Below are 16,737 nucleotides of genomic sequence, written 5' to 3' on the forward strand. Positions count from 1 at the left end.
TTTTTTTGTTTTTGTTTTTTTTTGAGTTTGAGTTTGGTATTTCAGTAAAATAAGAGCCCAAGCCCTTCTCAGCCCAAGTGGAGGGAACTCTTAGTTTTGATGGGTCAATTTAATCTGTCAGTTATTTGTTTGAAAAATGTATCTGGTCATTTGGTTTATAAAATGTCACAAATGTCCACTCCAACATTCCAATTTTCCAGATCCTAAGTAGTTTTCTTTAAATTGCTTGTTTTGTCCAACCAACAGTCCAAACCTCAAAAGGTTTCAATGTACAATTATGAAAAACAACCAATCATCAAAATTGAAATACTGGAACTAACACATAGTTGGCAGTTTCTCTGTGTAAATGGTTTGATCTATCATCGAAATAACTGTGATACTTTTTTTTGTTCCACCGTTTGATTAATCAACTATTCATTTTATCACTGTACCAAAAAAAGAAAACAACCAGTCACTTCCACTGTGACAAAAATGGTGGTGTGTTAGCTAGAGTGATCGCCAAACATTAGTAATATTCAGGCGGGGTTATTAATTTATCATTGTAAGATATAGCTATAGCTATATTCAGCTTTCTGAATAACCAGTAACCAGTACTTTGATCATAGCCAGCATTGTATCATCCATTTAATGGAGGCCTTGATACTTACAGCAGTTCTTAAAGTGGTTCTGAAGTGGTTCACTGTTGCTTTTATGGTTCTCTTCAGACAGAAAGACAGCACTTATAGGCCCATATGACCCCCCTCAAAAATAATTTTGGCTCAGACACTGTGTTTAATTTGTCTTTGAGTGTCTATACTTTTAACTGTCCTTGTGGGTTGAAAAGAGGAACTTTATACTTAACAGTTCGTTAAATTTAAGAATGGCTTTTGTCTCTCTCTCCCATCTAGCTCTAGTGCTTTCATCCGGACACACTTGTATTCAGTTTCCCATGCAATGATGCAGAATCCACTGTACCTGCTGTCAGCTATTTATTCCCATTTTGTGGGCTCAATAGCACCACAACATTTGTGTATGTATGTTTGTGTGTGTGTGTGTGTGTGTGTGTGTGTGTGTGTGTGTGTGTGTGTGTGTGTGTGTGTGTGTGTATGTATCTGTGTGCATGTTTCAATGGTCTGTTATTTAACAGCAGCTGTGTAAGCGGAAACATTCTCTGGGCTGCCCTTCCATGATCGCAGTGCCGTCTTTCTTACTCTCTCTCTTTCTCCCTCTTCTCTGCCTCTTATTCTGGTGTTCTAGAAAAATATTCAATGAATGATACAGTTGCAGTCCTAGTATGAGGGCAGCCCACCTTATTGAAGATGTACAAACATCCCTTGATAAGGGCAGAGGGAGTCTTAATAACTACACTAAGGTTGTTGATAACTCTATAGAGTAAATGTCAAAATAAAATGCTTCAGGAGATTATTGTTTTACCAGGCTAACTCCTTACATTGCATATATGGAGAGAGCTGATGTAGGTTTTTGGCTTAAATCCTGGTAAGAACAATGAAACAACAAATGAAATTTACTACATGCATCCTAAGTCAATGTCATGTGAAAGCAGCAGGCCTGGTAATTAAGAAAATGAAACAAAATGGGGCATAACTGGAACAAAATCTAGTAAGTGTTGCTTTGTTAAAAGCCAATCTCACTGCAGCCTCTAGCCATTTCATTTCTCAACTTCATTCATTTCATCTGATTTAGCCTATTTGGATATGAGGGCCGTCAGCGGTACAGACATGCACACAAACACATGTGGACCCAGAGAAAATGGCAGACGGAATTATTCATGCTCCATATCAATGCCCATCTGACACTAGTTTGCCCCCCCCATTCTAAGGTGATATACCTGTACACTTGGATAAATCCTCAAAGTATATCATGCATTTAACATGTCAATTCTGGCCACAAAACAGTTGATGTTAGTTTAAGTATTCTGCAGTGCAAGATGTGAGTCTTAACATCATCCTGTCAGAGTGGGTAATGTCATGGGAAACATGTCTGACCAACTACTTGGCATTTTTCTTGATCTTATCCTTTATTTTTCTCATGAAAGTTCTAATAATTCAATTCAAAGACTTTTTCATATTGCAGTACAGTATCTGCTCTCTGTAGAACTTTCTATGGCATGTTTGACGTTTTATGAGATGCTGACAGTGGGTTTCCTAGGGGAACATTATTGGGTATAGCCTGACACCTAGTAGGTAAGATGTGGAGACCCATCAGCGTAAGAGAAATAGGAAAAAAGAAGAGACAGGTCCACTCTGAAAATGCCAAAAATAAGCAGAGCTAGAGCTTTCACTAGAATTAAAAATAACAGAATTGGAAAACCCAAGGTAGAACTCTGGTCTACAGATATATTGCTGAAAAGATGCTCTCACTTCATGCTATTGAAAAGCTGTTTTTAACAATCTTGGTTCATACGTTTTTTGCAGTAAGATGAACCTCAAGAAAGGGTATCATTCTTTCAAAAAAGATGTTCACCAGCACCCTTAAAAATGCCCACTCTTCCTAAAACACTAGGTTTGGTACTGACCTTGGTGTTGCTTTGTATAGAATGATACTCAACTAAATGTTTAGAAATGCCCAACAACTTTCATGAACCCTTTGGCTACCCTGCTTGCTCAATATAGTGACAAAATCCATCCCCACTATTTGGGGATGGATTTGGGGTCATATTCTTAATCTGGGATCAGAAAAAATGAATGTCTTCAGTAAAGTTGCAGATACCTGCTTGTCTTGCAATACCAGAGAACTGATCTTAATCTTTTTCAAACAATAGATTTCACAGCCCACTGATTGTCCTTTCTAAATTTCTAAATGCAAGGTAATTGCACGTGCGGCGGCGAGTATTGCCCCTAACAAACTTATGCCACGTACATTTTCCCAAGCCTTAGCAGAAGAAGTGCTCTCCCCTCCATTCTCCTCAGTAGTTTAGTACACAGTATCACTTGTGACACAATATGAAGGGTTGCCCTAAAGACTTTGGATTGGTTCAGCAATGAAGGTGTTTTTTTTTTTTTTTTTAACTCTCCAACGGTTTCCATTCACTTTTAACAACAAAAGGCTGAGATACTCAGTCTCTTTTGAGTGAAGCATTTATTTTCCTGCAGTAATGGTTTCCACTTTTCTTGACTTTTCTTTGACATAAAATATACTTAGTCTTGATTCAGATTTGATTCAAAATACATTATACATTAAATACATTAATCTGATCAAACCCAAACTGTCTGACTTTAGTGTATATCTGTGTTTGTGTATAAGCTGAGCCAAACATAGAGAGGCTACTGCACCTTTCTCCCCCAGGGTTTAGTAAACAACAGAAGGGAAACATCTGTCAATAGCATTTTGTGTGTGTGTGTGTGTGTGTGTGTGTGTGTGTGTGTGTGTGTGTGTGTGTGTGTGTGTGTGTGTGTGTGTGTGTGTGTGTGTGTGTAAGGGGGGCGGGTGGTTAAATGAAAAGACCTCAAGAAGACCCTGCTACGTGTGCAATCTTTTGACCATTTGACCCTCAGATCTCTGCAGCTGAGACTCCCAAGGTTACATGTTATTTGATGTCAGAACAAGTGGTAGGGTATTATGTCCAGACTAATCCTTCTGTCCTGTAGGTTGTCGACATTCGTGTAGGGCAAACACAAAGTGCATTGAGTTTTTTGCCATCCTGTCAAAATGCATGGAAAACAGCTTGCTTTTAAATTTGAATGCCAGGCAAATTTGCAGTCAAGAACAGAATGTTGATATCATTCTGTTCTGAAGATTGTTCATGGTACTCATGTTAGTTGGCGATATTTAATTAGGTACACTTTGATATTATTCTAATTGGCTAGAATTTGATGTTATGAGCATTGCATGGACTTTGTCAGGGCATGCGTTTGTCCAATTTGAAAGTGGGACACCTGACAATGGGTTTCCTGTGGTGACATTATTGGACATAGCCTGACACCTAGTGGCCAAGACATGCGAGTGTATTCCAATACATCAGTGTCACTTTCCCCACTTAAAAATGTTTCTATCTGTTTAGGATTACTGATCTGCTACTAATAGTTCACACATGTTATTACTGTCTGTCACATGTCTTAATTACCTCAACTTAAACACTTTTTTAAATGTATTAGTCCTCTAGAAATGTGAATGAATAACTGGCTTGAGTTATAACAGTGATTTTTGTATAGTGTTTCCCTCTGTCCTACTATGAATCACTCATGAGCTCTGTAGAGGGGTTTCTGGATCTGTTTCCTGTCAAAAATGATTTCTGTCTAATTGATTCTTTTTCTTTTCTCTCCCTCCATCTGCCACCCATCTTGTCACCGCCTTTGTTGCCGTCTGTTCGATTTTGTGCCATTTGTCTCACTTTCATCTGTTTATCCTTTACAGAAACTCAAACGGCTGATTCCTGATGAGGTAGGTTTGTAACTGCTTGCCACCGTCACCTTGACTCATCCATCTGTCACCATGGCCTTTGATAAACCAACTCACCATTATCCATTTAATGTCATTGCTGTCTGTCATACAAGCCTAATTCACTGTAACACAAATGTAGTTAAGTATCTGTGTTTTGTCCTATGCTGTACTCACACTGGATGTGCATGCTTTTAAGATGCACACTAATGACAACAAATGCTTGGCACATAAGCTAGTGATGCTTTCATGTACCTGAAACAGAAGTATGACAGAATTATATATATTGACAGATTATTGTTCATTACTCATTATGGAGGTTCTTCAATGTTTTTCATTTGGCAATAATAATATAAATACTTGTGCAAATGTTGTCAATTTGCCACACAAAATCATTAAACACAACAGGAATGAAAACCCTCATTGTTTGGTAAAATAGTCTTATGTTATGCGGCTACGCCTGCCAGTTTCACTGCATGTTGACTTTGTGTGGCAATGTTTGTTGGCAAATGATGTTTGATATGTCTAATCCCTAATCATCACCTCACATTGTTGAAAGGTTTCTACTGTTGTAGAAAATTCTATATTCCAAAACTACAAGAGAAATGACCGTGAGAAGTTAATTATTGTTAAATTATTTAACATTGGTATTAAGAGCCTGTCTTCAAACTGTGAGTTGATTACGGATTGTTACCTTGTTTTGTAGCCTTGCAGTAATGGTTACACTTTGCAGTTTTTTCTCTCTGACCTCTTTCGTCTTAAGTGTGTCATATTGTCTGCTAATCCAGTTGGAGCGTTTCACCAGCATGAGGATGAAGAAGGACAAGGAGAAGCCCGGCCACATGCCGGGTCAGCGACACTCTTCAGCTGCCAACTATGAGTTAAATCCTCAGATTGCTATGCTACATGATCATTCTGATGAATACGTCCTGGACCTCTTCGAACAGATGCTGGTGAGAAAGACAGTAAAGCTGATTGAAAATCACCTATTCATTATCTCCCCTGAACAGCCATGGAAACTTTTACGTGGTATATTCCACTCACAAATCCTAAATCGGAAGTGTTATTAAGTAATGTAGTATTCATCTCATAATTCTGCTCAGTATTTTGGCACATCAAATCCACCCCTACTCACGCTTTTAAAGTGAGCATCTGTACAGATCTCACTGGGGGCTTTATATTTCTTGTTAGATTAGTTGAAATACTTTAATGGAATTCCTCACATTTATAAATGCAATACGATTTCCATTTTAGTGTGCGTTCTCTGTTTATTAATTGCTTGGGACTAGACATTTTTCATCATGCCATCTCATTGTCTCAAAATACTTTGTTTATCCCTCCATCCTGCTTTGTTTTTCTTTTTATCTCCTTCTTTCTGTCTTTCTCCAGGTGGATATGAACCTGAATGAGGAGAAGCAGCAGCCTCTGAGGGAAAAAGACATTATGATCAAACGAGAGATGGTCTCCCAGTACCTCCACACGTCTAAAGCTGTCAGTACCAAAATAAATATTGCTTACACAGTGTGCTGATGGGAATTTGCAGACAGCATTACACAAGTTGTTTCAGTACTGGTTGAAATCAGTACAAGTTACAAAGCATTTGGTCCTTTGCATGCCATATCATCCTGTGTTAAATACATAGTTACAAAAGTCATTAAGCCAGACTGAAGTGTTTATTCTATCTATTATCCATTTTTCAGATAAATGTGAAGACAAAGGCTTCTGCCTTTGCTTATGCAGAGAAAAATGTGACTGGTTTAATACATTATACAAACTTATTCACTGGTGAAATATTGAGTCTATGAAATATCACAGTCATCAACATTAGGACCAGCTACCCTACTAGTAGTGGTACCACCAGCAGCAGCAGGAGGAATATAATCAAATATGTTGAAAGCGAGTAGCTCAAAGGACCAACATAACTAAGCACAGATGGTAGCTAGTACAGTTCATTTAACTGTGAAATAAGCCTATTAAGAGAGAATCCTACACACAGTACCCTTTAATTCTGCAAATCAAAATTTCAAATTGGGCTTGACTGTTGCCCTCGGAGCCCTGCCGTTGTGCTTTCTTGTGGAAATAATACTAATTCCAACCTGTAAGAAGACGAATATAAATGCAGAACCAATTTTGTGTTTGTGTGTCCACTGTGTCTGTTTGTATTTGTTGATTAGGGTCAAAGCCAGAAGGAGAGCTCCAAATCAGCCATGATGTACATCCAGGAGTTAAAGTCAGACTACCGAGACACACAGCTGCTGAGTTGTCTGGAATCGCTGCGAGTTTCACTCAATAACAACCCTGTCAGGTAATACACACATATACTGACTAGTGCGAGGGAGATTCGCTGATAAAATACATTGATTTGCGCATCATGGGTTAACGCCTCACTATGAACTGCTATGCCGGGTCAAAGCATGGACTCACCTGGAGAACAGGCTGCAGAAAGCAAGCCTTGCCTCAGTCATCTAAAGTGTGGTCGTATTTTAAACAGAGATGCAACAGTTTGGCACTGTTTAGCTCCACAAACTGGACGTGACTTATCACAGCAGGACAACTGCTCTGCACTAGTGAAGCACTGAGCGACCTGTCCTCATCCTGCAGCTGCAGCAGGAGCAGAAGTAGCAGCAGCATTGCCCTGTTTACTTTATGTCCACACCCAAACACAATATATCAGGATTATCAACACGCAAAACATGTCTCAGTTAGTAGAAATCAATCAAGATAGATTTTCTAGTAGTCTCATAACCCCCATGTTAAAAATGATGTCTGCATTGCTACTGTTAACTTTAGACCGTGCGTCTTCTGATGGTGTTATTCTGCTGTTTTGTACTTTAGACATGAGACAGAAATGGCTAAAACTAACAGTAAAGACTGTAATTCATTTCAGTTGGCAGATGAACATTGAAAAGTATTTTCTTTGACCTGCACTAATGCAAAAATACACTGTCAGTGATCATCTTACCTGCACAGAACAGGAGTGATAAAATAACTTCATGCCATAACCAGTTTAAGTTTTAACTCAAAATATTGATTGTCCAGTTCAGTGAAGGGTGTGACAGTGAAAAGTTATTAAATTAATATGCAGCTCCTTTTGAATGTGAGGTCCAGTATTTTTCTGATCAGGCACCTGACATGGAGTTTTAAATAGGGTGGAAATTAGACGATTTTTAAAATATGCCACTATTATTATTATTCTAACGTGCTGTATGTGTCTGTTTTTCAGGATTATGATTGAATAGGATATTGAAATATTAAAGATTAATCAAAAAAATAATCAATACATTTAACATTTAAAAAGTAATCATTAGGTGTTGCCCTAATACTGACATACAGATGCATGAAACACCTGGTTAGATTAAGACTTCAAATTAACTGTCAGTGTCCTGGTGAGGAGCCCAGATCTCTGTCCACTTGAGGGCGTTTTCACACCTGCGTTTTTAGTCTGGTCAGATCAGACCGTGGTTTGTTTTCCTTCTTGGTGCCACTTGTTTGGGCAGGTGTGAACACAGTAATCATACTCAGGTGTGGACCAAGACAACCTGCCTGAGACTCTCGAGAAGACATGGTATCGGTCCAGTCCCAAACTCCCAAACTCGGGAACATTGTTTATGGTGGGAATGTGATCTGACTTTGATGCCACCCAGCTACCAGGTGTACTTCAAAAGTGTTTTGCTTGTTTGCTTTTAATTAATAATTGATTTAAAATAGGGACAATGCATTCAAATTAACATTTACATGTCAATATGCAAGATTAAAGGCAGAGGCTAATTTCCATCTGTAGTGCCCTGGCAGGTTGATGTTACATGACAAACTTCACATATTACAATTGTAAATAAACAAATTAGTAATAACAAAAACTTGTACTCTAATAGACAAAGACACATGAACAGCAGTACAATAAGTGATTATGAGATGTTGCCCAAGACAAACCAGGATAAAAGGGGACCGATTGAAAAGTTCGAGCTAAATGGCTTGTTTGAAATGCAGCCCGTCGTCTTTGCAAAGTCTGAAGCAGCAAAGTATTTTCAAGACATGACCTCAAAGTTCATTAGGCATTCTGCTGGAATAGTCTTGCCTGGTATATTGCCCAAATAATTAACTCTGCCAAGACACATCAGACCAATAAGCAGTGTGAACATTCTCATGTAATTTGCAGTGATGCATTTTTGTTAACTTAAAAAATGTCCTCAGACTTCGTTGCACAGTTTTATAAAGTTACAGATTTTTCATTAACATGATATTACTTAATGGAGTTAAAGCCATTCTGCAAAGAAAAATGTCAGAAATTGCATTGTCTAAATGTGCAAACTTGGTTACATTGTCTAATCTCTTATTTTTTTGACCATATATGTTAATCGAGTAATCAAGATTGACCAGCAGATGTAGAAGAAAGTGATTTCAGAATGTGAATTCAGAATGTGTCAGCTATTGTTATTGAAAGAATGGACCAGTTACTCCTTTATTTCAAACATTACAGCACAAGAAAACATTAATATATTAAGATTTTCAATTTTACAATAGCCTACAGGCTATGGCATCAGCTACATACACAAAATAAAAAGTGATAGTTGTGCTGTTGTAAAATCATTAGAGCCAACAACATCCACAGTAGTCAATTCATTAGTTTTACTTGAGGAAAAAATGTAACAAAGCAATTAGTGTGATTAAAAAAACAGATTTTTCATCATAATGAAATGTACTTTAACACCAGAAATACAAGTGTGTCATGTTAGTCCTTACAAAAACAGGTGCTCTTGTCACTTCCAGTTGGGTGCAGAACTTTGGAGATGAGGGGCTGGCCCTGCTGCTGAGTCTGCTTAGAAGACTGCAGGAAGACAAAGACGAGTACCCGTAAGACACTGAAACCCCAGAATAGCTAATTGTACTCTCTAGCAACGTTTGTTTGTAATGTCCTCCTATATCTGTCTTCTTTGTCATCCATCAAAAAGAATGATGGGAGTGAAATGTCAACACGAGATCATTCGTTGTCTTAAAGCCTTCATGAACAACAAGGTAAGAGATTTAACTTTTTCTTTACGTACATCAAAATACCTTAATCCTTCTTGTAATACGGTTGCACTTAGTTGTTGTAATAGAATAATTTTTATTCCACTTTCTGTATGGTGATGTGTAACCCAAGGAAAGCAGTGTAAATCTCTTCAGATTTATCACATTACACATCAGCAACTGAGTGTCAATAATCTGGTGTTGACAAGAATGTAAATAACATGTAATAACATAGTTATGATTAGCTACTATCAATATTATAAAACCTAAAAACTTAAAGTTAAAGAATAGACTTTTTAAACAGAAAAAAACTGCATCAGGTAAATAGGTACAACACAAATATTGTTAAAAATCAGAGACCGATTCCTAGCTTAGGAGTGATTTAGGAAAGTTCTCAGAGCAACTCTGTGCAAGGAGGGGACAGAAACACTTATCTTAGTGAGGAGTTTTGTTGACCCCATTGCTAGGTGTGACACATACTTTAAAAAGGTGTAATTGTTGATGATAGGCTTACATTTTTTATCATGCTGGCAATTTTAGTATTGGTATATTAGATATTAACAGTTAGAAGCCCACTATGTTGTCTCATAAATGTCGTTTTATGAGCCTGCAGGTGTGGACATCTAGTGGAAATGAAATAAACTGTGTCACGATATGAGACTGTGGACACAATGAAATTGTTTGTGTGATCACTCTGCTGATGGAAGGTTGTAGCAGATCCAACACATCACTGCTGCACGGTTGCAATCTTTATAATATCTTAGTGTTGTAATAACTTTTATTTCTGGAGTTATTGCATTGGGTGGGAGATGTAAGCGCATCTGTAATGAGATTGGCTGCAAACATTATCCTTGCATGATCTGATATATTGTGCTGTTTTGGCAAGAAACTGGCAGTATGATGTGTATCATGGTACTGGGGTTATGATTCAATATAATGTGAAATTGCAATACTGGAATACTGAATTGGTCATTAGTTATAAATGTTACAATATTGGTAAATATTAGATTTCAGATGTATTAATAATATTGATTAAACACTAAATCTGCCTTTGCCTTCTTGTAGTTAATGTCTGTAATAACAGCTTGCAGTAATACATCAGTAATTGGTAACGGATTACCAAGCCTGTGCTTCCTTGCAGGGTTTTTGAAAGTGCTAACTCTTGTCAGACTGTTATACCACTTTGTTTTTATCAAAAGAAAATATATGCTCGTCATTTCTGAAGTTGCACTCAGATTTTTTTTTTTCTGGACAAAGAAAGGCCATTAAAAAGACCATCAAAGGACTTAACTTGAATCTGCTTCCTCTCCCCTTTAGTATGGTCTGAAATCAATGCTGGAGTCAGCTGAGGGAATTCCTCTGCTGGTCAGAGCCATCAACCCAAGAGTGCCTCATATGATGGTGGATGCTGTCAAGCTGCTCTCTGCCATCTCAATTTTGGAACATCCTGAGAACCTGTAAGTATGAGTGAAATGTAAAACACCATGTCATTTAGTAAGTGGAACATACAGAAATGAATGATCCTGGATAAGCACATCATCCTCATCATTCATCATTCCTCCTCAGTAAAGTCTAAACTACTTTGAACTTATCTATTTGCAATGACTGGCAACCTAGAATTGACGGCAATAATTGAACAATCACTTATAGTAGTTCTTTCAGTAAAGGCTGTTATTATGTTTCTTCATGGCACATTTTGGATTTATGTCTTGTTGACATAATGACGTGTAGCAGCATTTTATATAATGTGCATAATGGTCTGTTTTTTGCAGTCATGAGCGTGTTTTGGAAGCCATTACCGAGGAAGCAGAGAAACGGGACATTGAGAGGTTTCAGCCGCTCCTTGCTGGCATGAACAACCACAACATTGCTCTTAAGGTATACATACACATGCTACGTTAAAGCTGTCCTAAGCAATATTTTTTTTGGCGTCACTGGACAAAAGTTCTATAATAACTTTTAAGCATAATGTAATTCAAGTGGTCAAAGAGAAAACTAGACTTCTGCTCCTCCTCTTGGCTCTGTTTTTACGCTTTAGAAATTCTGGCCCATGATTGGATCAATCACAGGTTGTAAGATAGTTGATTGTTGAGTCTCATTCCCAAAACAGTCAACCAACTTCGAGCCACCAATCCAAAGTGTCAGTAATTTGACAGACTGGGAATGAGACTGAATAATCAGAGATCTTTCTCCAGCCAAAAATAAACCGCCTACCCTGGCTTAAGCAATTATAAATCCCTGTGTTTGTTTTTGTTTGATAAATGACACCAACACAGTTGCATTTGATAGACAGAACTACCTGATTTAATTTGCTGTGTGAAAGATTTACCCAGCTGACAAATGTCATGTTTTGTATTACAGTTATCATCTATCCAGTCAGTCTAAATTGTGAGCCTGACTATGATGTATTTTTTGGCAGGGTGGCTGCATGCAGCTGATCAATGCCTTGATCAGCCGGGGAGAAGAGTTGGACTTCAGGATCCATATTCGCTCTGAACTGCTAAGATTGGGACTCAGAGAACAGCTGACGGTATTGAAAACACTCTTTTGATCTTTCCTCAAAGTGACTCTTGATGTTTCTCTCACTCTGTCTTTCTGACTGGCTAACACACACTCATGTGGTGTTAAAACAACAGCAACAACAAAAAAAAGCTTTCTCTCAATGGTCTTAACGCAATGATTGTTGTATTTTTTTCTGCCACTACAACCTCCCACCCATCCCCATCTCCCATCGCTCTCCCCGCAGGAAGTGCGGATGATAGAAAATGAAGAGCTGAGGGTGCAACTCACAGTGTTTGATGAGCAAGCTGAAGATGACTCCGAGGACCTCAAAGCACGTCTTGAAGACATCCGTATTGAGATGGAATATCCTTTCACTGGACAAAATTGTCCCTCTGTACACATTGGCATGGGCTGCTTTATGACCTTGGAAAATTCTACACCTGGTTACAGCATAGCTTTGCATGCTTGTGGTTTTGTATTCTCGTATTATCAACGAAAGGAACAGTCATCAAACCATTTTTCAAAGTGAAAGAATATGTCCAATTCAAATAGATAGTATATAAGGTAGACATTTTTCACATGGGCCATTTTGACCAGAAATTCTATGGCAAACACAGATGTCACCAGTAATACTAATTAAGGCCCAGTTCCATTCAGGTTAAACAGACTCAGGGTGCTGCTGTTGTGCATGTTGGCTCCCTATCAAACCTCTGCTAAACTAAATAGAACGAGACCTTAATTACTGTCATGGGTAATGCCTGTGTTTTTACCCTACTATTTAATAATATTATTATGGCTGCCATGAACAAGGTCTGTTACATTTTCCTTATATTTAACGACTCAGCAATCTAAACATCATCAACTCACTCTTTTTTCTCTCTGTACAATCAGCCTGGTCACTTACTTTCTTCCAGGACAGATGCAAAATGAGTATTTCCATACTAGCATCTCACAGACATTAGCTACTCTTCTGCAGTCCTGTAAATCCAGCAACATTAGAAACTATTTAGTTAAGTGTTAATATCTAGTGTTGTATGTGGACTTGCAGACATACATATCTGACCACTTTGTGAAAAGATTGTGACAACTAGACTTGAATTTGTCTCTAAACAGCTTTTTTTCTGTGATGGCCTATCTCTGTCAAACCTGAATATCTGTAATGTTTTTCCCTGACTTTATAAAGATATATATTTAAGGGAAGGATGCAAAGGATGCTGTTTTATCTTTGCCCCACAATGTGTTCTCTTTTTGGCTCTTTGACTTAACTGGACATCCAGAATGGACAAATTTTGATAACAAGAAAATGACCCTTACTGTAACAGTGTAGTGTCATTGAAATATAATCTTTTTAAAAAGGCTCAAGAGAATTTCACTAGCTGCTGTAATCCTCCTTGCTGCTTTTGACATGCAGTTAGGATTTTCAACACCAGGTGTCTCCCATGAGTAACCAGTACAGTGTAGTCACAGTCTACCTCCCAAACTGCAACACTGTATCTGCTGTCTGCAAACACATATAATGTAACATCAACGTATTTGTGTGATTGGAAAGATTGTGATAGTTGTGCAAGACATGTTGAGATTTCATTACATTATCTCTACACAAGGATTATCAGATGAACTGCGTAAATAATATGCAGCAAAGGTTGTTCAAGACTGTTCAGTCACTAGTTGTTGAAAATGTTGTGTTTGGAGTATTTCATATTTGTGTTAAACTCTATGATTCATTGTGTTAATTGACCCTTAATGTTTGTTTCAATGATGTGAGGGAAATGTTTGAAATCCTTGTCAACACTGTGAAGGACTCCAAGGCCGAGAACCACTTCCTATCCCTGATGCAGCACCTGCTGCTGATCCGCAATGACTATTTGGCCAGGTAGCACACCAACACATACACATTCATAAGATACTCTCTTGCATGTTCATACATTCACATATTAGAGCTAATGTGTTGATATTGGCACTAATCAATATATCTGGCCACTTTAATGACTTTGTTTATCAAATGACAAAGGTCATAGATAAACAAACACTATTAAAAACTATTTAACATTTTATTGAACGATTTTGTTATTGCTGTTGATGGAGTGTCTATCGCTAATTCATATCACTATTGTTTTATTGCCCAAGCCTAGTTGATATAATGTTGTTTTGTGACAAAAACCCAAATATTGTGTCATCTGGGATTTACTTCTCACTGCTGTTCTATCATTGTGATACAGAAACAGTCATTTATGGATAATAAAACTATAATAAGGCTAATTATTAAAATGTTATGATTGACTGGGCATGCAGAGAAAAGCTGTATTAAGTGCAATGCAAAGATGTAGGAGAGTTGGAGTTTTCTAGAATTTTAATTGTTGTATTATTGTATTTTATTGTTTCCTCATCGATATTGGGGAAAAAAATAATGAAGATTTTGTCAAAATCATACAGCTGTATCAAATACATAAAAAAAAGTTCTTATGTAACACTCACAGTGTTATCACTGGCAATTTCATCTACAGCGCCCACGCAGTCCTATTAAAAAATAATCAAGACAAAAGGAAAACTTAAGAGGCAGTTTCTTCCTTCATCAGTTCCCTCTTTTCATCATCCTCTCAGCCCTTTTCTCTATTTCCTGTTTGTTTAGACCACTGTTCAAAGGCTGAGAAATTAATACATGCAAAGACGTACAATTCCATTTTAATAGAAATGAATGCCATCACCGCTTATCACTCGAAATATGTTAATGTCTCTCCCTGTATCTTCCAAAGGCCTCTGGGGTTTAGATGGGGAAACAGAGGAGAGGGGAAGAGGGAGTGATTGAATGAATGACAAGATGGGGGTAGAATAATGTTAAGGACAAGTCAAGAGTTGTATAGTATAGTGTATGCACATATACACAAGTGTGTCCGCTTTGACACTTAGCAAAACAAAAGGGAGGAATGCTTTGCTTTATTTAAAGGGATAGTTTGGATTATTTGACGTGGGATATAAGCTATATCCACTGCCAGTATCCTACTGATAGAAGATGGTGATTGCCACACCCCCAGTTTGTAGAAGCAGCAGGAGTCCCACTGTAGTAGTAATTTTACCTTGCATAATCATGGGAGGTGATTATTGTGTGACTTTGGTAAAAAAGATTAGTTCAGATTCACCAAAGTCAAACAGTAACACAAACAACAAATCGGGTGTTCTGCAAGGTAAAGTTACTATTTTTGTCTGGTTGCTTTGGAGGGATGGAAATTTGGTTTATAATGATGGTTTCCTGTTGGAAAAGGCTTTCAGATGGCAAAGTAAAGCAGTGAAAGAATTCTAAATTTAGCACGCTCTTAAAATGATAATTTTTTAGGTGGGTCTTTTTTAACTGGCTGAAACACATTTTACTGCTCACCCCGTCCAGTGCAGTACAGTGTTTAGTTTCCATGCTGGTTCCCTTCTCTGCTTTGACAAATTGGTGACCACCTACTGTAGGTAATACACTGGCTATCGCTAAGTACTTTATACAACCCCACTTCAAATAATCCAAACTATCCCTTTGATAACATAGAGGCATAGCACACACAGAACATGTGCAGGCATGCACATATTTGAGATAAGTTGGTCTAGTGTTGTCTTGATAATATCAGACAGACATGAACTTTAGATAAATTTTTAACACAAACACACGCTTGGGAATAAATTGTGATGATGGAAAAGGTAGGTTGGTCCAAACAAATAGTCCCAGCTGAAGGGAATCTCTTCCTCCCATTCTCCTGATCCAGTGGAATATAATAGAGGGCGTTTGTGATGGACTCCACAGAGAGACATGAAGTGCAGGTGGGAGGGAGAGCTGTAGAGTGGCAGAAAATACACCTTGATAATTACAGAGATGAAAAGAGAAGGGAGGCTGAGGGCGAGACAATAATGAATAAGAAATTGAGTCTTGAGGTAAATTGCTGGGTAGATGTTGAGAGAAAGAGGGAGGGGCGTACAAGGAATGTAGGGGTTAGCATTTGTGTGGGAATGGATGAAGAAATACCTTTTTCATTCTTGATATCACTGCGTTTCAATCTTAAATAAAGATGGAGGCCTGGGAATTTACTAGAATGTACAAATCCACTCATTTGAATGGACATGCTCATACAGTGTTCACAGAGTGTACAGAGCTCAATAGATGTAGTTTTAAAAAGCAGTGACATCTGTATATTTATTTTAGGATTTATCACAATGTATATAGCCTTAGGTCTACCAACCACTTTTCCCCTAATATACCTAATATATATTTAATGTGTTCAGGCTAATTAATGCCAGATTTAGGATTTGGCCAAATTCAATTTCACATTGATTCAGTTTTCCAGAATCACACTAGATGTCTCTCTTGCTCCATGGATAAATCTTTGCTTAAAATGAAAAAAAGAAAAAAAGAAAAAAAAAATACTTGAAGTGCAGTGAAGGAGTGGAATAAGTGTTAGACAAAGGCAGAGTGACTAAGAGAGACAGGGGAGGGTGGGAGACAGAATAAATAAAGTATTGAGTTTGTGACTCTGGCAACATCTAATGGGGTCAGGGAATAAGACACCTCCAAAATTGAGTGTCTGTGTGAAGCTTGCCTGATCAGACACGGAGCGCTGGACATACACCAACACACTCTCACGAACACAGTTGCACACAATCAATCTTTGTGACAAGGAACTCAAACCATCATGCTCACACAGACAGCCAATCTCAGTTGCAGACAATGTGACAAAGCATGCGTGTTCACACGTTTGTCTGAACAAATGAACCTGCTTGCTTTTTGTCAATGCCGTCCTCTGCATGAACAAATCAACAAATGTGAGCAGACTAGATTGGTATTGTAAAAGACACACATTTGCTATAAATGTCATCGTG

At 37.9% G+C, this 16,737-nt stretch overlaps 1 protein-coding gene across 1 annotated transcript in view; it reads left to right on the forward strand.

Moving 5' to 3' along the window:
* Positions 1–16,737, forward strand: part of diaph1 (diaphanous related formin 1) — a 51,709-nt gene that overhangs the window by 23,757 nt on the left and 11,215 nt on the right. The window contains exons 2-12 of the mRNA XM_084719842.1: positions 4,354–4,380; positions 5,166–5,330; positions 5,767–5,868; positions 6,552–6,682; positions 9,145–9,228; positions 9,327–9,390; positions 10,702–10,841; positions 11,157–11,262; positions 11,804–11,914; positions 12,131–12,248; positions 13,642–13,759. Coding sequence (XP_084575968.1) covers positions 4,354–4,380; positions 5,166–5,330; positions 5,767–5,868; positions 6,552–6,682; positions 9,145–9,228; positions 9,327–9,390; positions 10,702–10,841; positions 11,157–11,262; positions 11,804–11,914; positions 12,131–12,248; positions 13,642–13,759 — 1,166 coding nt within the window. The remainder of the gene's footprint in view (positions 1–4,353; positions 4,381–5,165; positions 5,331–5,766; positions 5,869–6,551; positions 6,683–9,144; positions 9,229–9,326; positions 9,391–10,701; positions 10,842–11,156; positions 11,263–11,803; positions 11,915–12,130; positions 12,249–13,641; positions 13,760–16,737) is intronic.

This window comes from Lutjanus erythropterus, chromosome 5 (genome assembly GCF_056507025.1).
Source record: "Lutjanus erythropterus isolate fLutEry1 chromosome 5, fLutEry1.hap2, whole genome shotgun sequence".
Lineage (NCBI taxonomy): Eukaryota > Metazoa > Chordata > Actinopteri > Lutjaniformes > Lutjanidae > Lutjanus > Lutjanus erythropterus.